Source organism: Moschus berezovskii, chromosome 15, assembly GCF_049115385.1.
Source record: "Moschus berezovskii isolate FMDL1 chromosome 15, NW_MosBer_1.0, whole genome shotgun sequence".
Lineage (NCBI taxonomy): Eukaryota > Metazoa > Chordata > Mammalia > Artiodactyla > Moschidae > Moschus > Moschus berezovskii.
Genome location: NC_142474.1, coordinates 82,889,230 through 82,910,729, shown reverse-complemented (window position 1 = coordinate 82,910,729; position 21,500 = coordinate 82,889,230). Strand labels below are relative to the sequence as shown.

Below are 21,500 nucleotides of genomic sequence, written 5' to 3'. Positions count from 1 at the left end.
TTCAGTTGTGTCCTGCTCTTTGCAACCCCATGAACTGTAGCCCACCAGGCTCCTTTGTCCATAGGATTCTCCAGGCAAGGATACTGGGGTGGGTTGCCATTTCCTTCTCAAAACATGTGACTAGAATGGCACAAAATAGGTACCCATTTCACAGACCCCTTCTCCCCTCCAAGGTACTAAGCAAAAGTTTTGGCTATCTAGTACATCTGTCACAGAAAAATAAACGAACACATATAGTCAAACTATAAAGAACAAGCTTGAACATCTGCTTCCAAGAATAACTGAACAGCTGAGTGATGTTTAGCTTCACAAAGGGAACTTTGTTTTACTTCATGCTAGATGTTCAATTATGATCTGAAAGGTCTATTATTTAAAAGTTTGAAATAATTCTATAAAATTCAGCTTATAATAATCATGTAAGTTAATCCTACACGGCATCTGCCTTAAAAATAGCATCAAGGATCCTTCCATGACTATAAAGTGCTAAAAATAAATCTTTTTCAAATTACAGTATATGAGTATGTATTACACACACACAAAAGTCATGGTTAAACCTCTTCTCTCAAAGAATACTCATAATGTTCTTTTAATATAAGAAGTTAACTCTAACTTATCAATTTAAAGTTTTGTGGTAAACCTGGATACTTGTGGGAAAGAAATTAGTTTGCTTCCAAGTATGAGGATACAAAATTTTAGTGTATGTGCTTAATAATATTTCTGCACAAATATACCTCAAGTAGTGAGTCTGACTACCATTAATACAGTAAGATATATATCTATAAGATATTACATATGTACGCATATATATGTATGTGTATATATTATATATCAGTTCAGTTCAGTTCAGTTGCTCAGTCATGTCCGACTCTCCGCAACCCCATGAATCACAGCACGCCAGGCCTCCCTGTCCATCACCAACTCCCGGAGTACACTCAAACTCATGTCCACAGAGTCGGTGATGCCATCCAGCCATCTCATTCTCCATCGTCCCCTTCTCCTCCCGCCCCCAACCTTTCCCAGCATCAGAGTCTTTTCCAGTGAGTCAACTCGTCGCATGAGGTGGCCAAAGTATTGCAGTTTCAGCTTTAGCATCAGTCCCTCCAATGAACATCCAGGATTGATCTCCTTTAGAATGGACTGGTTGGATCTCCTTGCAGTATAAGGGACTCTCAAGAGTCTTCTCCAACACCACAGTTCAAAAGCATCGATTCTTCGGCGATCAGCTTTCTTCACAGTCCAACTCTCACATCCATACATGACCATGGGAAAAACCATTGCCTTGACTAGACGGACCTTGGTTGGCAAAGTAATGTCTATGCTTTTTAATATACTATCACGGTTGGTCATAACGTTCCTTCCAAGGAGCAAGCGTCTTTTAATTTCATGGCTGCAATCAGCATCTGCAGTGATTTTGGAGCCCAAAAAAATAAACTCTGACACTGTTTCCACTGTTTTTCCATCTATTTCCCATGAAGTGATGGGACCAGATGCCATGATCTTTGTTTTCTGAATGTTGAGCTTCAAGCCAACCTTTTCACTCTCCTCTTTCACTTTCATCAAGAGGCTTTTGAGTTCCTCTTCACTTTCTGCCATAAGGGTAGTGTCATCTGCATATCTGAGGTTATTGATATTTCTCCCAGCAATCTTGATTCCAGCTTGTGCTTCTTCCAGCCCAGCGTTCCTCATGATGTACTCTGCATAGAAGTTAAATAAGCAAGGTGACAATATACAACCTTGACGTACACCTTTTCCTATTTGGAACCAGTCTGTTGTTCCATGTCCAGTTATAACTGTTGCTTCCTGACCTGCATATAGGCTTCTCAAGAGGCAGGTCAGGTGGTCTGGGATTCCCATCTCTTTCAGAATGTTCCACAGTTTATTGTGATTGACACAGTCAAAGGCTTTGGCATAGTCAATGAAGCAGAAATAGATGTTTTTCTGGAACTCTCTTGCTTTCTCCATGATCCAGCGGATGTTGGCAATTTGATCTCTGGTGCCTCTGCCTTTTCTAAAACCTGCTTGAACATCTGGGAGTTCACGGTTTACATACTGCTGAAGCCTGGCTTGGAGAATTTTGAGCATGACTTTACTAGCGTGTGAGATGAGTGCAATTGTGCGGTAGTTTGAGCATTTTTTGGCATTGCCTTTCTTTGGGATTGGATATATACACACACATATACATATACATGCACATGTGTGTGTACACACATATGTATATTTATCTTTTCCCCAGGTCCCTGACACAGAGCTTCTAAAGCCTCTGGATTTTGAAAAGGAGCTAATCCCCAGTGGCCAATGCCTTAATCATCATGCCTACATAATGAACCCCTACACCACTAGGCTGGGACTGCTTCCAGGTTGGCCACGTTGGTGCTGGGAGGGTGGTGTGCCCTGAGAACATGGGGAGCCCCGTGCATTCCTGTACCTCCCCTACTACATTTCTCCCATTTGACTATTCCTAAGCTGTAGCCTTTATAATAAGCTACCACCAGTAAGTAAGGGTTATTATAGCAAATTGTCAAACCTGAGGAAGGGTGCTATGCTCACTCCCTCAGTCCTATCTGACTCTTCACGACCCTTTGAATTAAATCCCACCAGGCTCCTCTGTCCATGGGATTTTCTAAGCAAGAATACTGGAGTGAGTTGACATTTCCTTCTCGGGGGGATCTTCCCGACCCAGGGATCTAACCTGCATCTCCTTTCTCCAAGATTGCAGGCAAATTCTTTACCACTGAGCCATTGGGGAAGGGTGACAGGAACCCTCAAATTAGAGCTGGTCTGGAGTGAGAAGTACCAGTGACAAGCTGGAACGTCGGCCGGGACGGGGGCAGTTGGGGGCAGTCTTGTGGGACTGAACTCTTAATTTATGGCATCGACACTAACTCCAGGTTCATTTCAGTTCAGTTCAGTCGCTCAGTCGTGACCGACTCTCTGCAACCCCATGAATCACAGCACGCCAGGCCTCCCTGTCCATCACCAACTCCCGGAGTTCACTCAAACTCATGTCCATCGAGTTGGTGATGCCATCCAGCCATCTCATTCTCTGTCGTCCCCTTCTCCTCCAGCCCCCAATCCCTCCCAGCATCAGAGTCTTTTCCAGCGAGTCAACTCTTCGCATGAGGTGGCCAAACTATTGGAGTTTCAGCTTTAGCATCAGTCCTTCCAATGAGCACCCAGGACTGATCTCCTTTAGAATGGACTGGTTGGATCTCCTAGGAGTACAAGGGACTCTCAAGAGTCTTCTTCAGCACCACAGTTCAAAAGCATCAATTCTTCGGCGATCAGCTTTCTTCACAGTCCAACTCTCACATCCATACATGACCACGGGAAAAACTATAGCCTTGACCAGACGGACCTTGATTGGCAAGGTAATGTCTCTGCTTTTTAATATACTATCTAGGTTGGTCATAACTTCCCTTCCAAGGAGTAAGTGTCTTTTAATTTCACGGCTGCAATCAGCATCCGCATTGATTTTGGAGCCCAAAAAAATAAAGTCTGACACTGTTTGCACTGTTTCCCCATCACCAGATGCCATGATCTTTGTTTTCTGAATGTTGAGCTTCAAGCCAACCTTTTCACTCAGAATTGAGTTGAATCGTAGGACATCCAGTGAGTACCCAAAGACTTACAGCATTGGTCAGACAAAACACACACACACATTTGTACACAAATTTGGTTCAGAAATGTTGTGAGTAAAAGCAGTTCAGAATTGGTGTCAGAAGTGACAGAAGTGGGATTTACCAGGCCTACCCTGGCTCACATAAACTCTTGGTTTGGGAAGAGAAAAGATAAAATAGCCAGAAATGAAGAATCTTTGATCCCTGCATGTCTACCTACTCACATGATATGAATCCATGGCCAGTTATTAAAGTTAAAATTACCAATGGGATTTAGGAATGGTAGATCTGATTCCCAAGCTTGTTCATTGAATACATGTTGTTTAGTCATTAAATTGTGTCTGACTCTCTGCAACCCCATGGCCTGCCAGGCTCCTCTGTCCATGGGATTCTCCAGGCAAGAATACTGGAGTGAGTTGCCATTTCCTACTCCAGGGGATCTTCCTGACCCAGGGATCTAACCCACATTTCTTGTATTAGCAGGCAGATTCTCTACCACTGGGCCATCAGGGAAGCCCCCATTGTATGCATAAGGAAATGAAAAATAATGAGAACAATTTTAACCGTTCTTACATACAATTCCTTGTGTATTATTATCTTCAGTAGCTTAAGGAGAAGGCAATGGCATCCCACTCTAGTACTCTTGCCTGGAGAATCCCATGGACTGAGGAGCCTGGAAGGCTAAGGTCCACGGGGTCGCTAGGAGTCGGACATGACTGAAACGACTTAGCAACAGCAGCAGCAGCAGTAGCTTGAAAAGAAAGTGCTGGGTGGGGCCTTGATGCTAGATCACTCTTAGATTTTGGTCAGTCTGAGTTTTGACCATAAAACAGCCAGAAAAGAGAAAAACTACACCAAGACAACAGAAGGTACCGCTGGTCACCAACAAAGTAGCCAGCGTAAGATAGTCAAGAAATTCCTAAAACCAGAGGGTATGCTGTGAAGGAGATTTTTTGATCTATCTAATTTTGTGGATCTATATAATCAGTTTCTTGAAGAACTTTTACTAAAATATTTTGTGAGAGTGACTAGTTTGGGGGCACTGTTTTTGGTTTTGAATGTCGCAGAACAGAAGAGTAGATTTGGGTTGATATAAGGCTCACTGCTCACTAGGGAACAATCATAGAAAGCTACAGAGAATCCAGATACACACCAGGTTATTCCCAAGGGAACAACCAGCATGGTGGATTGAGTAAAATCTATTGTAAGGTTGGAGAAGACTCTTGAGAGTCCCTTATACTGCAAGGAGATCCAACCAGTCCATTCTGGAGGAGATCAATCCTGGATGTTCATTGGAGGGACTGATGCTAAAGCTGAAACTGCAACACTTTGGCCACCTCATGCGACGAGTTGACTCACTGGAAAAGACTCTGATGCTGCGAAAGGTTGGGGGCGGGAGGAGAAAGGGACGACGGAGAATGAGATGGCTGGATGGCATCACCGACTCTGTGGACATGAGTTTGAGTGAACTCCGGGAGTTGGTGATGGACAGGGAGGCCTGGCGTGCTGTGACTCATGGGGTCGCGGAGAGTCGGACACGACTGAGCGACTGAACTGAACTGAACTGAAGGTCTGTTTATTTTGAGAAGGTGGACCAACTTCCTGAACCTCCTAAAAATGCAAAGTCTAACACTCAAAGGTAGCACTTCATATGTTTCACACACCAGTCGTGTGAAACTGGCTTTATGATTAACTGGGATATTCACCCAATGAATATGCCTTATGCCCATTACTCATGGTAAATGCTGTGGTTATCAGGGGATTTTTGCACAGACACCCCATGTATTTTTACTATTACAATATTAAGCAACAGTTTGAGAAGACTTATTGAATTTGCCATCTCAGCTTCCTCTTAAAGGTCATACAGATGCTAATAAAAATATTAGATTAATTAACAAAAGAATACAGAAAGGCAGAGGAAAGGCTCAAGGGAATTGTATCAGGTTGGAAATTTTCAAACAGTTAAGAAATAAGTATAGCAAACATTGATGGTGGAAAACAAAGAGGAAAAATACAAGGACTCAAGCCAGTAGACTGGAAATCTTTAATGGCTATTAAAAATGGGATGAATAAAAATGGCCATTGATAGGGCTGAAACAAAGCTCTTAATAATGCACTGTTGGAGGTGGGTGGACCAAAGGGACTCCCTACTGCTTTTCAGCATTAAAGGGCTTCCCAGGTGGTACAGTGGTAAGGAATCCACCTGCCAATGCAGGAGGCACAAGAGAGGTGGGTTCAATCCCTGAGTCAGGAACATCCCTTAGAAGAGGAAATGGAAACCCACTAGAGTAGCCTGAAAAATTCCGTGGACAGAGGAGCCTGGCGGGCTACAGTCTACTGAGTCACAAACAGCTGGACATGACTGAGCACGCACACTCCACAAGTCTGGTCAGAGTACTTCAGTTTGGAGGGATTTAAAAAGGCAGAAGGTAAAGATTACAATGAGAAATCAGACCTGAAATGACATAGGGCAATAGTCAGGCAGATAAGTCAAAATAAAGAACAACAGAAGAGCCAGGGCCCCCATCTCAACGTTTTGCTTGGGACCCGAAGACTTATGTACGTGAGTGTGTAAAATGGTCAGAGGGTGGAGAAGTTACTGGAACTTGATATGAAGCCACAGCACAGTGATTCCCATTAGAAAATATACAAACATAGGTGTTGATAGGATTGCAAGAGTTAGAATATTTAAACTGTATATTTAAACAGTTTACATAACAACTGTATTTTTTTCTCTCTTCCCCTAATCACCTCAACTTTCATTTATTCTCTATCCCATGCTGAGGTCTCAGGACCATGACTATTACAAGTGCTGAAAGCAGAGGTGCTTCCTAAGCAAAAAACCGTGACTGTAGTTTTAAAACTTTATGTCAGAAATCCTAGAGGCACAATGGTGTGGGTTATGCCTTCACTCACCTGGCAAAATTGGGGTTAACAGTGAATTGTGCTCTATTGCCCAGTGGTCAGATAATGTACCTTTCTTGTGATAAAATAAATTTCTATTTACGTGAAATTAATATCCTCTCATCACTGATAATCATGCTTTCTTCCCTACCTTCTCCACACCAAGCAACAATTAGCTCTGGAGGTCTATTAAGGGGTAGATGGCACAGATAACTGGGACACAAAATAGCAAACAGATTTCTCTTGTTGCCGCAACTCCCCAGCATCCTATTTGCGAAAAACAAGCTGTAATGCTTTACTATTCACCGTAAAGTCTGAACGGTTTGAACACAAGGGAAACATGCATCAATATTTCCCCTTTGAACACATTTACCTGCAAGTTTTAAGTGTTGGGGCCAGCGATCTCAGTCAGAAACTAGGTCATAACACATTTCAAACCCATAAAATTATCACTTTAATGAGATTAAAAAATAAATTGAGCTTGGAAATCATCTCTGAACCCGGACTAAATCAATGGGAAATCAATCCATTCATCCATTGGCTTTTCGTCAGGCCAGTTAGGACATGACTCCCCAGTGAGGTTCTTTAAACCTCTTCCTCTCTGCCTTATTTTGCTGACACTGCTACTTAAACTACAATTTTGAAAAACTGGGGCGGGGGGGGGGGTGGTAGTACAAGTACAGCACACCGAAACCATTCATGGCAGACATACCAGAGGTCAAGTATAGGCGTGACCTCCCAATAGACTAATGCCAGTTTCCTGGTTTATTTTCAACTATTTGCCAAGATCCTAGAGGAGCCAAGGGAGTAGAGCACGAAACTGTTTCCTTAGCCTAGTCCTTCCAGTATTTGTGCTAAAAATTATAAGTCATCAAGCTGAAAATTTCTAGTGTACATACATTTGTTCATTCACAGATGGTTTCAAAGACTTCCTAGGACAGGAGATAGATACAGTGGTGAACAAAGTCCCTCCTCTCATGAAGATTATGTTCTAGTGGAAGAGACAAACATTCAAAACACAAACGAATAAGGCATAAAATAGCCTCAGAAGAAGATAAGGCCCATGACATCAAGTAAAGCAGGGCAAGAGGAGAGAGTGATGGGGTGACATTTCAGATAAGGGGGCAGGATGACCTCAGGGGAAAACAGCTCAGCTCCAGTGCTTACCTGGAGGCAGGCTGAGCTGAGTGCAGCGGATGCTGACTCGTCATCCTCAGCTCTCCAGTGAGAGGGGGCTATGCTCACTCCTATGTCCAGGGCCAAAGAGGCCCAAAGAGGATTCACAACTGGCCCAAATCCAGAGTGAATTTGAGCTGAGAAAGCTAGGCTTCAAAGCCCATGTTCTTAACCATTGAATGGGATGAGAATATCAACAGAAAGAAAGTTCTGGACAGCAAGGGCATCCATTTAAATACTTCTCATGAGTTGATTCTGATTTCAGGAAGCTCCAAATTCTACCTTTAAAATGAATTACACCACAAATCAATCAAAGAGTTCAACAAAAATGTGACAAGGAATTACAAAAGACTAAGGGAAAAAGGAAAGGAAAAGTAAATGAAAGATCAGAGAGGCCATAACGCCAGAGGACAGGCCAGAACTTCCGAATGCCACCCATGTGTCCTACATATGGGAAACAAAGCTTTGTACAGAGGCTTCAACAGACAGGAGTCAACCTTATTTTTAAAAGGTGCTTCTAAAGAAAATGAATAGGATGAAACCATAGATAGGTAACACATTTGTCTGTTTAATTGGTTTCCACATTGTGTAATATAATAATGCATGTTTGACACTCTGATTGAGGGATTGCTGCTGCTGCTGCTAAGTCGCTTCAGTCGTATCCAACTCTGTGCAACCCCATAGATGGCAGCCCACCAGGCTCCCCCGTCCCTGGGATTCTCCAGGCAAGAACACTGGAGTGGGTTGCCATTTCCTTCTCCAATGCATGAAAGTGAAAAGTGAAAGTGAAGTTGCTCAGTAGTGTCCGACTCTTCGTGACACCATGGACAGTAGCCTACCAGGCTCCTCCATCCATGGGATTTTCCAGGCCAGAGTACTGGAGTGGGGTTGCCTTCTCCGCATTGAGGGACTAGAGGTCCAAAAGGTTTTTTTTCCTGAAACATATAGACATCAAATCACAGTCACTGAAAAAAAAGTGTTTATAAATCACTGTCTGCCTTACTCTTAAGTAAGGTGAAATATCAAACTCTTTCATAGGGATTATGGGAATATGCTCTATGTGTCACTCGAAAATGCCAGGCAGCTGTTACACTGGACCCAAGTAAAGAAAGGCCTGTACCCCTGATGCCAAGTTAGAATAAAGGTTTTCCAGAGTCATTTACAGTAACAGACAGAGAAATGTGTGTGTCATGTCCTCCTCCCCACCCCCAAAGTACAAGTGAGTCAGAATCCACTGACCATTTTCACTGGTCTCTGCATAGGAAACCCCCATAATAGCATGAGGCAAGAAGGCTAACACCAGCAGATATTCTTCCACTGTGTGAGGCCCCAAATAAAATCCCCACAAAAAAAGGTGAAAGGATCACAGACAACTTGAAAAATGGACAATGTGAACTCCTGGCAAGGTTTTATCACTTAAACTTGTGTGATCTTAGGCAAGTCATATGTTCATTTCAGATCAACTCAATTCCAGCAGGGCAAGGTCCTTGTCTGTTTGCATATCACCCTTTTGCAAAAGATGAGCCAAGCATCTGGCATGTATTTCAGGAACCAACCAGTGTTTGAATGAAACACTTATCACTACTTATACACCAGACAGACTGATAGATGCAAGGTGTACTTATCCCAGGGGATCCCTAAAGTCCTCCACCCCGGTTCCACCAAACCATTCTCAAACCCTCCCAGAATACTTTTCCAAATAACTGCACAAACTGAAAAAAGCCCTGAATTAATATAAAACACATTATAATGCAGAAGGAAATAAGTGTTCAGCATAAGAATATACTTCTAATGGAATACATGAAAAATAACATGTACGTGTGTGTGTGTATTTGTGTGTATATATGTATATTTTTTTTAAGTGGAAGTGTTAAGTCACTCAGTCATGTCTGACTCTTTGCTGCCCCATGGCTCCTCCGTCCATGGAATTCTCCAGGCAAGAATACTGGAGCAGCTAGCCATTCCCTCTTCCAGGGGATCTTCCCAACCCAGGAATCAAACTCTGCATTGCAGGCAGATTCCTGACAATCTGAGTCAGCAGAGAAGCCCCGTATGTGCGTGTGTACATGTGTATATGTGTATCTGACACACCAAGTAGAAGAGTAGCATTAAAACAGGAACAAAATCACCTGGCCACATGAGGAAAGACAACAGTTTGCAGTCACGTGCCACGATGAAAGAAGACAAAAGCTGAGTGTCTGTAAAGAGAAAGGATTTCTAAAATAGCCCTTTGTCCTCCACACGCCTTCCAAGTGGTAACTGAACTCTAAATGCAAAAGACACAGTTTGAAAGAGAGTTTGTAAAAGTACAGTTAAGGTACTGACCATCTTCACTAAGCAGAACAAACACAGACGGGGAATAAATCTTACCTCAAAATGTCAGAACCCCTTAGGAAATCATAGGGATTTCACAAATAGTGGGTGATTAGAAATGGAGCACACTCGAGGTGGTTCTGAAAAAAGAAGGCGCTAATGGAAATCATACCACCAAGTCCAGCAAACAGATTCGGTCGGGCCCTGCCACAAAGGTACCAAGCGAGTCACCCTGGCTTCACTCAGTTAACAGCACCAACACAGGACAAAAACAGAATTAATCTTTCTTCTAGAAATGAAAATGGCAGTTCCTATCAGTTTAATATATATCGCTATTCAGTTCAGTTGCTCAGTCGTGTCCGACTCTTTGTGACCCCGTGGACTGCAGCACACTTGGCTTCCGTGTCCATCACCAACTCCGCTGATGCCATCCAGCCATCTCATCCTCTGTCATCCCCTTCTCCCACCTTCAAGGTCTTTTCCAATGAGTCAGTTCTTCACATCAGGTGGTCAGAGTATTGGAGCTTCAGCATCAGCATCAGTCCTTCTGATGAATATTCAGAACTGATTTCCTTTAGGATGGACTGGTTGGATCTCCTTGCAGTCCAAGGGACTCTCAAGAGTGTTTTGTCAACACCACAGTTAAAAAGCATCAATTCTTTGGTGCTCAACTTTCTTTATAGTCCAACTCTCACATCTATACATGACTACTGGAAAAACCATAGCTTTGACTAGATGGACTTTTGTCAGCAAAGTAATATCTCTGCTTTTTAATATGTTGTCTAGTTTGTCATAGCTTTTCTTCATTGAGCAAGTGTCTTTTGATTTCATGGCTGCAGTCACCATCTGCAGTGATTCTGGAGCCCAAGAAAATAAAGTCTGTCATTGTTTCCATTGTTTCCCCGTCTATTTGCCATGAAGTGATGGGGCCAGATGCCATGATCTTAGCTTTTTGAATGTTGAGTTTTAAGCCAACATTTTCACTCTCCTCTTTTATATATATATATATATATATATAGATATATATACACACACACATACATACATATATATATATATATATATATATATATATATATATATGACTGGTAACTACAAAGGCTAAACACTTAAAGTATATCAGGTAAATATTAATATCAAATTGTATGATTTTCCTCCCAATGCTTCCTTACTAAGCTGGGCTTCATGTTCTGTTCTTCTTTATTAGTATGAAAAGGACAGAAGTTTCCATTCATAACCATTTTTAAAATCTCGTATGCTATCTACAGAAGATATCATGAAGGGGTATGATTGCACTTTTTCAATTTAAAACGCAAGTGTAACTTTACACCCAAATTCTAGTTTGCTTTCCTCTTTCATTTAGGCCTGTCCTTCAGCTTGGTAGGTTGGGTGAGAAAATGTGACAGACACCACCCACTCTGCTGGTAGGCACCTCAGCCAGTTTCATGTAGTTTGTGGCCACAGTTCCTGAATTAGTTAGCTATTGCTATGTGACAAATAGCCAAACTTAAAAATAACAAACAGTTATTATCTCAATTTCTGTATATCAGGAATTCAAGAGTGGCTTAACTGTGTGGTTCTGGCTCAGGGTCTTTCGTGATGCTGTAGTCAAGCTACCAGCCAGGGAGATCCGAAGGTTTCAGTGAGGCCAGAGGGTATACTCCCAAGCTCACTCCTATGGCTGCTGACAGACCTCAGAAGATGCACCGTCAAGTTCACTCACAGACAGGTGTCAGTTCCCCACTGCGAGGGCCTCTATAGAGGCTGTCTGAGTCTCTCACAGCAGAGCAGCTCATGTTCCTCTTCTCAAGGCCACGTCATGACATGGGTGCTGACTTTACCAAGAGAGTGTTCAGTGGGTTAAATGGCAATCCCAAAAACATAATGTCCACGTTCTGAGACTCGAAACCAGTGGATGTGAAGTTATTTGGGTCTTTGCAGAGACAACCAAGTTAGGGATGAAGACTTAGAGATCCTTCTGCATTAGGACTGACCTAAATCCAATGACAAACGTCCTTAGAGGAAGAAGCGGACAAACAGAAGCTTAGGGAAGATGGCCATGGGAAGAGAGACCAACACTGGGGTTGTGCTGCCACAACCAGGAGCTGGGCGAAGCAGAGAGGGCTGCGCCCCTGGAGTCTTCACCTGGATTTCTGAACCTTGGCCTCCAGAGGTGATAGAACAAATCACTGTTTTAAGCCATCCAGTCTGTGGCAATTTGTTATGGCATCCCTGGGAAACTTAGACACATCTGAGAGAGAGAAGGTGGAGAAAGCAAATGAGGGCAAGAAAGATGGAAGCCTCAGGCTTTTTGTGACCTAACCTAAGAAATTTCAATTATTTGGACACATTCCCTTTCACTAGAAGGGTGTCATTAAGTCCAGTCCACACACAAAGTGAGAAGAAATACCAAAGAACTTGTGGACATATCTTTCCAATCAGTGCAGGGCCATCTGAAGTTTCTGAAATTGACTTTCTATAAGGATGAGATCCTAGAAAGAAACTGGAAAAAATGTCTGAGTCTTGAGGATAGTACAAGATTTTTCTGAATGACTATCTGTGATTTCCACATTTTCTCAGACACTGCTGCATATGTCCAAGTGGATTATTGTTGTAAACTTTACTCGTAGAGCTCAGAGTGCCATAATTTACATATAGCTTATCTAAATAACAGGGCTTCCCTGGTGACTCAGCACTAAAGCATTCACCTGCAATGCAGGAGATGCAGATTCAATCCCTGGGTCAGGAAGATCCCCTAGAGGAGGGCACAGCAATGTACTCCAGTATTCTTGCCAGGAAAATCCCATGGACAGAGGAGCCTGGGGGGGCTACAGTCCACGAGTTTGCAAAGAGTCAGACATGACTGAGCACGCATGCATCCATCTAAATTACTATTAACAATAAAGAGCCATAAGAAATCAATATTTCAAAAGTATCAAAAGTTTATGTATATGATCTCACTTAATAGTTAATCAACTTTTCACAATCCTCCTATAAGGCAGTTAGTGTGATCAAAGAGACTAGGAGAGGTAGTACATTTTAGTGTTCTTTCTAGAGGGTTATACTGTGAGTCAAGACCCCAGATTTTTGTTGCTTGTGTTCCTTAACACAGGACCCTGGAAGAAATAATCTTTAGGAGCCTCAGTTAGGATACAGTCAGCTTTTAAATTCCCATCAGCTCCACAGTAGTAGCATTACCTCTATTACCTCCAGAAACTAGACTAATATTAAAGTTGTACATATGTCAGAACTGAAATAGAATACTTGCAGCAAAGAAGAAGTACCAAAAAATTAATGGGCTATCTTGTTCCACACTTCGGGCAAAGTGATTTTTCCTAACCCAGTGGTAGATCTCTTTCAATCTGGTGTCAATAACTTTCTCCCTAGAGAGTAGTCAGTTCAGGTACCACCTCCTCCAGGAGGCCTTCCTTGACCACCACAGGAAAAGCAGCTCCCTCCACTGTCCATTCTTATGGAACTTTTTATTTTCCTCATTGCCCCTACCATAATCTGAGAGGCTCTGCTTTTACGTGAATATGTTTATCTTTTACTTCTCTCTGCTGGAACCTAAGATGGAAGAGGAGAGGACGTTGGCTGTCTTCTTCACTGTATTTTTTCTATACACTAAAAGAGTTCTCAAGCTCAGAGGAAGCGGCAGTACACATTAGTTGAATAAGCAAATGAGGCACGGCGTGGTTTACAAGTAAAAATAGAGCCTTATGCAACCCACTCCAGGAGTCTTGCCTGGAGAATCCCATGGAAAGAGGAGCTGGCAGGCTATAGTCTATAGAGGTTTCAAAGCATTGGACACAGAGCATGCACACACACATAATTTATATAGTCTTACACTATTAAAAAACGGTTGTGTCTACTCTTTAACAACCATGCCTGATATAGACTGTCCCACTCCCAGATAATCATGGATGAGGAAACTCAGGCTCAGAAGGTTTGACCCAACAATTAGAATATCCTGGATTCAAGACTTTTCGGACCTCTACCTTAATGACTAATGTTCTTGACCTAGAACCAATCTTTTATTCCATAGTGCAGAGCTTGGTCTCACCAATATTTTCATCTGGAAACACCTCTATTCAAGCCAGAAAGTGGTCTAATATTTAATCTTTGGGATTAGTAATTAATTGCAAGCATAGTTAATAAGTTTACCCACTTCATATTCAAATCATATATGCTAGTATACGTTAGCTCAAGAAACATTTTAGCACTGAGGAAAATCTTCATTTAACTCAGTATCTGCTACTTATTTCAACAAATGTATTCTGCTGTTCCTGCCCATTAAGTACTGTGGCTCTGAGATTAACCTTTCCTGTTTGCTTGTGCCTGACCTCAAAGCATCCTAAATTACTCAAAGCAATTCTGATGGCTTTAATTTATGAGAACACCTTCAACTATTCATCTTTTAAAACCTGAAAATGATGATCCCTGCACAACAGCAGCTCTCTTTTTAATCTTAGCTGATAACTCTGATTAAACACATCCAAAGGCTGATTACCCCCCCTGCGGTTAATGCCACTGTCGCTGCTAACTACTCATTTCACAGCGGGAATTGCCTTCAAGAGCCCATTTACATTATCACTCAGAATTGATTTACACTGTTATTTCCTATTGATCACATAGGGAAAAGAAGGTATAGACGATGTCCTCTGAAAGCCTGCTAAGATATCAACTAGCGCAAGCCAAATATAGGCAGCCATTCTACACTCAGCCAGTAATGCAACAATGTAAATTCCGAGTTACTCCCCAAATGTAGACATTTTTAAAAGATACTATTTACTATTAGAATTTTAAATATTTCTTCACAAAACCACTAGGGGATGTTACGAAAATGGATCAAATCAAATAAAGAGAAAAAGAACATAATCTAAGTGTAGAGTCTATGTGCACCATGTGACCAAATTAAGCAAAAAGGAAAAAAAAAGTGCTTTTTCGCTCTGCTAAATGAGGTCTTCAAGCAAGCAGCACGCCTGATGACAGGGTAACAGACATGCTGCAAGAGGCAGTGGTTCTAGCTCTGCAGATTTCTGCAATCACATAGGTTTATCTGGAGAGTACTTTTAGTCGGCTTATGGCAGCGCAGCTATGACAATGACAAAGAAAATGCTTTCATTAATTCCTCCAGGCAACAGGTATTGAAAGCCTCCAGCTCTGAACTGGGCATTTATTATGTCAGATGCTAAGGATTCGAGGGGTGAATGAGACGGATATGTCTTCTGTTCCCCTGAAACGGTTATCCTGTTTGAGGAGACTGGTTATAAACAAGGAAACAATTAAACACAGATGCCATCACTAGGTGTGAAAATGCCACAAAGCACTGTAGAGCATGTCAGAGTTCTCTTCAAAGGAAACTCCAACCTGTGACCCAAAAGGAAGCCTGTGCTGTGTGCTGGATGAGCAATCAAAAGGCACGGGCTCTGCTCTGAGTGACATCACCGTCTAGGAGATGGTTTTCACGTTAGAACGTGTGAGAGCTTGTTCAAAAACAGTCTCTGATTCAGCACATCTGGGGTGGGACACCAGAGTTTGCATCTCTAACCGGTTCCCAGGAGGTGTTGCTGCTGCTTCTCCACAGAGCCCATTCTGAAAACCTTCTGTCCTCTCACGTCCATATTCATCATGAGGACCACAAAGGAGATAAGCTATACAAAATTCACTTCATATAAATGAAAGAGGTGGTAATTATAAAGAAACCGATTCAGACAGAAATTAAACTCCTAAAGCACTTAAGGGAAATGAGCCAATCAGGGTTGATTTGAGGAGAAAAAAAAAAACTCATCTCTCTCTTCAGGAAGGAAGATGATTTTATGTTCTTCAAAAGCCATTTTTCTCTTTACAGAGTATAAGGCATTTCATTTCAGAAGGGGCTCATGAGGGCTCTCAGGTCTCCATCACAGACTGGCCGTCACACTCTGAGCAGCAAGCCCTCTCCACCACCGCCACAATCAGACACCTGCTGAGGGAGCCACGCCAGTCAAAATCAGGTCGTGTTTGCCGAGGACTGACTCGGAGCCATTTTGTGAGCTACCCCTAGAAACTGAATTTCCTCAGGACTACAGGCTCCCGTTCAGCACACTAACACAACTGGAGGAAGCAAGGAATAAAGATGTATTGCCTAACACTCTGGTGGTTTGACTTAACTTTCCCTTCAGACATTTGATTTATTCACTCTCCAGTTCCGGCCCTGTTGAGAAAAACGACTTATTTCCCCACCCCTCACCCCAGCCCCCCACCAAGCATGGTTTTTCCCAAGGTAGTCTTATAATTTGAAAGACTTAAAAGGCTTCAGATCATCCTCCCAAAATGAGGTTCTGTTGAAGCAACAGAAGCAGGGACTGTCCCAAGGAAGAGATGGCAGGTACTTTAATCTCATTTTTATCAACAGTGATCTGAGCAAGTCACACACATTCAATAAAATTCAGTAAACAGTTAATCCCTCTCAATCTCAGCTTCCTCCTTTATAAAAAAATAAATATTACCATAGACTAGTTGTTGGCAAACTTTTCCAGCAAAGGGTAAGACAGTAATGTTTCAGGCTTTGTGACTGTACAATCCTGGTCTCAACTGCTCAGCTCTGTCACATGAAAGCCGCCATGGACACTGTGTAAACACACGGGCACATCTGTATTCTGACAAAAGCTCCATTTACAAAAATAAGCCGCAGGCCTGGCCCTCACTGGCCACAGACTCACTCCCTAGTTCAGGAATACTGACTTGGTCACTGCCACGTCTGTAATAAGGACCTGATTTGTTACTGGGAGCAACAGATTTAAACTCCCTGTACCTGAATTTCTCTGTGTGTTGGAAGAAAACATTACTTGGGATGTAAGTTCCTCATAGAAATTTCAAACGGACTACTGAGCTAATGTCTCAAAGCACCATGATTTCTTGATGAAGGGCCCAAGAGAAGTACTAATTATTATCAACAGTACCTTTTTTAAGCTATGATCATCTGATTATTACTGCACCTGGGAAAAAACTAAGGATGCTGATTCCACCACTCCATGATATTCACTCGTTATGCTGTGGTCTCTTGCCCAAGAGTTTCCCTTCAAATGATTAATGAAAAGCACTGAGTTGCATGCTAATAGTACCCTTTGATGTTGCACAAAGATTAAATAGAAGAATTTTTTTAAAAAACAGAGTCCACCATTTTATATACACAAATTTAACATTTTTTCCATTTATGTTTGATGATTATTCAGCCCTAAGGCCTAAAAGTGGCGCATTCTCCAGAAATTAAATTGACATGTGACCTATGTTGAAAATCATCAAATAAAGTTGATGTGACTTCTTTATTTTTATTTGTTCACCTTTAGAAGAAGGTCCATTAAGAGTAAATTTCTTAAAATAACAGAAAAGAACTTCTTTGCAAACTAGAAGCAGACTCACAGACATAGAAAACAAACTTACGATTACCAAAGGGGAAATGGTGGTAGGGTCGGGGAGTGATAAGCTAGGAGTTTGGGATTAACAGATACATACTGATTTATACAAAATAGACAAATGACAAGGACCTACTGTACAGCACGGGAATTATATTCAGTATCTTATAATACTCTATAATGGAAAAGAATCAAAAAAGAATATATATATATATAAAACTGAATAACTGTATCACTTTGCTATATACCTGAAACTAACATTATTAATCAACTATAGTTTTTTAAAAAAGACTAAATTTCTTAGATAAAAGACTTTGGAGTTAGGTGTATGGTAAAATATGATTTAAAAAACACAATATATAACTAACACTAATTTCATAATTTCTTAGAAATATTAGTATACATTTACATCCCCCATACCAGCAACTGGGGCTTCCCTAGTAGCTCAGTTGGTAAAGAATTCGCCTGCAATGCAGGAGACCTGGGTTTCATCCCTGGGTCAGGAAGATCCCCTGGAGAAGTGAATGGCAACCCACTCCAGTACTCTTCCCCGGAGCATGGACAGAGGACCTGGCAGGCTACAGACCATGGGATCGCAAAGAGTCAGACACAACTGAACGACTTTCCTTTTCCTACCAGCAGTATCAACCAATCTGCCACCTTGAACAATCAATTCATTTAATAGATATTTCTCTAGTATCCATTATACACAAGAGACTTCTAGAAAGATGGAAAGTTTGCATAAATAACAATAATAATAACAAGTGAAATGTGCTCTCAGCATTTTAACATGCAGTCTTCTGGATTTTGAAGAAAAATAAGGTACTTTCAGTTGAGTTGCTTCATGGCAGAAGTGATATTTGAGCTGAGTTTGGAAGATTAGTAGAAAGGAAGACAGAATTCTCTAGAAACTCTCCAATACAGACCCCATGTACCATGTACAGACATGCCATCTTGAGCAATTCAGATCATGTAAAAGGTCGTAAGCAGCTCAAGATAGGAGAGTAAATCATGGAAGGCCAAACATAATCAGGTTAACAAGTCTGTGTTTGAGGAAAAACCCACTGAAGGATTTGGAGAGGAGCAGAGTTAGATTTTGGAGGAGGGCATTGCAACCCACTCCAGTATTCTTGCCTGGAGAAACCCCATGAATGGAGGAGCCTGGTGGGCTACAGTCCAAAGGGTCACAAAGAGTTGGACGTGACTGAGTGATTAAGCACAGCAGAGTTAGATTTTATTCATTCATTCAAAAATATTTCTTGAGTCCCTATTAGGTGTCATACACTTTTTCTGTATGGATGCAACAATAAATGAAAAAGATGCAGAAAAACAACTACTGCCTCATTCCAATCTGGGCAGACAGACAAGAAACTAAATAAGTAAATGACACAGTGTATTTGAAGGTTAAATGCTACAGATAGACAATTATAAGTAAAGTAGAGAAGTAATTAAAAATAGGTTAGTGAGGGTGATACCTGAGGTGAGGTTTGAGCTAGGATTTGAATTAGGTGAGGGCAAAAGCCACGCATATATCTGGAAGAACAGAATCCCAGGTGGAGGGGATGCTAATGAAAAGACATTAAAGATCAAGCAAAGCAGGCCGTGTGAGTGAGCGGGAGGACAGAAGACAGTTAGGAGGGTCCCATCACCTGGAGCCTGCAGACAATCACAGGGACTTTGAATTCAGGAATATTCATCTATGAAGACTGGGCAGAATGGACCGCAGGAGGGCAAGAATTAGAAGCAACAGGCAAAAACCTCTTTGTCAGGTGGAAATGTTTGAAACCATTCATTCGTTCATGTTAATTTGGCAAATATGCTAGATATTGATCCCGGGATTGAAACTGAGATGGACAATCCTTGGCTACATGAAGCTGACCCTCTCAAAGAATGATGACAGCATGAACAGAAATGTCCAACTGGTTGACAATAAAAACCTACAGAAACCTAAATTTTATGATGAATCCAAAAAAAACTAACATTTTAAAAGAGAATGTATCAAAAGGTCAAATCACACCAACAGTCCTTAGTCCACATTCTAAGTCAATTCCTTAAAATACTGACCAATATTCTTTCCACTCATAAGGTAACTTTTGATAAGAATGTCTGGCCATTCTACGTCAAAAAAAAAAAAAAATCATTCAAAATATACAAGCAGTGAAGAAATCCTAAATCTTTGAGGCTTATCATTCCACCAATTATGATGGATCACAGAATACAGACTCTAAGTATAATTAATTCAAATACAAGCGCTTATGAATAGATTAATTTAGCAAGCATGAAGGAAGCAAAGACCAGTCCAAAATTACCAAATTTGTCTGTAACCCAGACAACAGCATTTTGCAAACAAATTGCTGATGCACGAAGATATTATCACTGGTGACTGGATGACTGGCTTTAGTACCTTAAATGATAAAACCGCTGTCACAGAGGACAGTTAGGAACTAGACTCTGCTGTCAAACTGTCATGGAATTATTAAATATGGAAGGGAAAAATGACCCAAACAGTATGTAATGAGCTCCCTTTTCATTCTTTCGCTACAAAAGCACATCTGTGAATTGTTAATGACTCTGAAATGGATGAACCAAATTGATGAGAAAGAAAAACATCTCTCAGGGATAGGGAAAGGGAAAATGAACACACACAATATTTATAAAATATAATTTAAAACACAAGGGCTGGTGGAAGCACTGTGATACTCTACAGAGTAGTGTGCAAAGTCTAAGCTGTTATCACTCATTTCTTTTTGTTTTCATTGTTTTTCTTTATGTTTTTTAATGTACATCATTAATCTCATTAAACATAGAGAAACACCAAGATCTATTCACAGATATCCCATATTTGTGACGTTCTTGAGGTGGTTCTGCCATTCTAGTCTGGGAACTTCTACCCTGCTGGATGATTTTCTTTTTTTTCCCTAGACATGCCCTCTGGGCTGGTGAGTCATCTGATTCAGTATCTCAGCTCACGAAGATTCCGTACTGAGTTCTGGCAATTGACTTTTCCATGGCGAGAGTCCTTGTTCTACAATGACTTACTTGCCCTGGAATGCCCAGGAATCCCAGTCATGGAATTCCTCTAGCACAGGTATACACTGATCTTTGTACCTCAGTGTCTGGTGCTGTAGAAGCCTTCAACAACCCTGACCTGAGCCAAATGACAATCAAGGAAGCTCATACAAGAGGGATTTCAGACAGGAGCAAGCACATGAAACAAAATGATCATGGTATCTATCCATACAACAGAGCCACCCTTTAATCTGGTCATAGTTAATGATTCTGAGGCTATCTGTCTTCAGAAATCTCAGGGCTGAAGAACTTTTGATTTGTGCTTTAACTTATTAGAAAGAAAGTACTGAATCAATAGGAGACTACAATTATTCACTGATTTAAGGACAGTCACCAGTCTGAAAATCATTAATAATCTGCTTGTCCTCAGGGTGGAATCGGTCGACTGTATCACGAAGGTGGCATAGCGGTAAGAAGGAAGAATGACCAATACTGGTAAACAGGGAATCCTGCTATCCCGGAAAGGGAAATCTCCTTTAACACTCAGGGCATCTGAGTCAGAGGGAGTGCTCTGAACACCACTGCACGCAGAGGACTTATCTGACATAAATATACTTCCCAAGCAGGAGTGAGGGTCATTGGCCCATGATTTGACTCTTTCACACAAAATAAAAACACTAACAAGGAAGGGAAAAGGAGAAGCCATTAGAGGAAAAATTAAATAGTATATAGCACATGTAGTTTCACTAGCAATACACTGTGAGGAATCCAGAATGCAGTATTGTAATTTCTACAAAGAATATCATTTTAATATATTACTACTCACTAAAAATCCTCAAATTTAAATATACTTCAGTCTTAAAAATATAACACACTTGATCTCGCCACTCACACATATCCATGACAAATTCATTCCTATAACTAGTCTATAGAGTCCAAAGGTTGTGTTATAACTTTTTAGTCACATATTCTCCATGATTAAAACAATAAAAAGAAATCAACTTCATTTTTAACCCCCGCAAAAAAAGTGTTCACCAGAAGGTTATCATAAAAAGCAGGTGAATGGAATAAACAACCAATTGGT

General features: G+C 41.3%; 1 protein-coding gene across 1 annotated transcript in view; it reads right to left on the bottom strand.

The window, feature by feature from the left end:
* Window positions 1–8,460: 8,460 nt before the first annotated feature.
* LOC129556211 (ADP-ribose glycohydrolase MACROD2) overlaps window positions 8,461–21,500 on the bottom strand; it is an 805,465-nt gene continuing 792,425 nt past the window's right edge. The window contains exon 6 of the mRNA XM_088844312.1: window positions 8,461–8,632. Within this exon, the coding sequence (XP_088700438.1) occupies window positions 8,631–8,632 (2 nt within the window). The 3' untranslated portion in view covers window positions 8,461–8,630. The remainder of the gene's footprint in view (window positions 8,633–21,500) is intronic.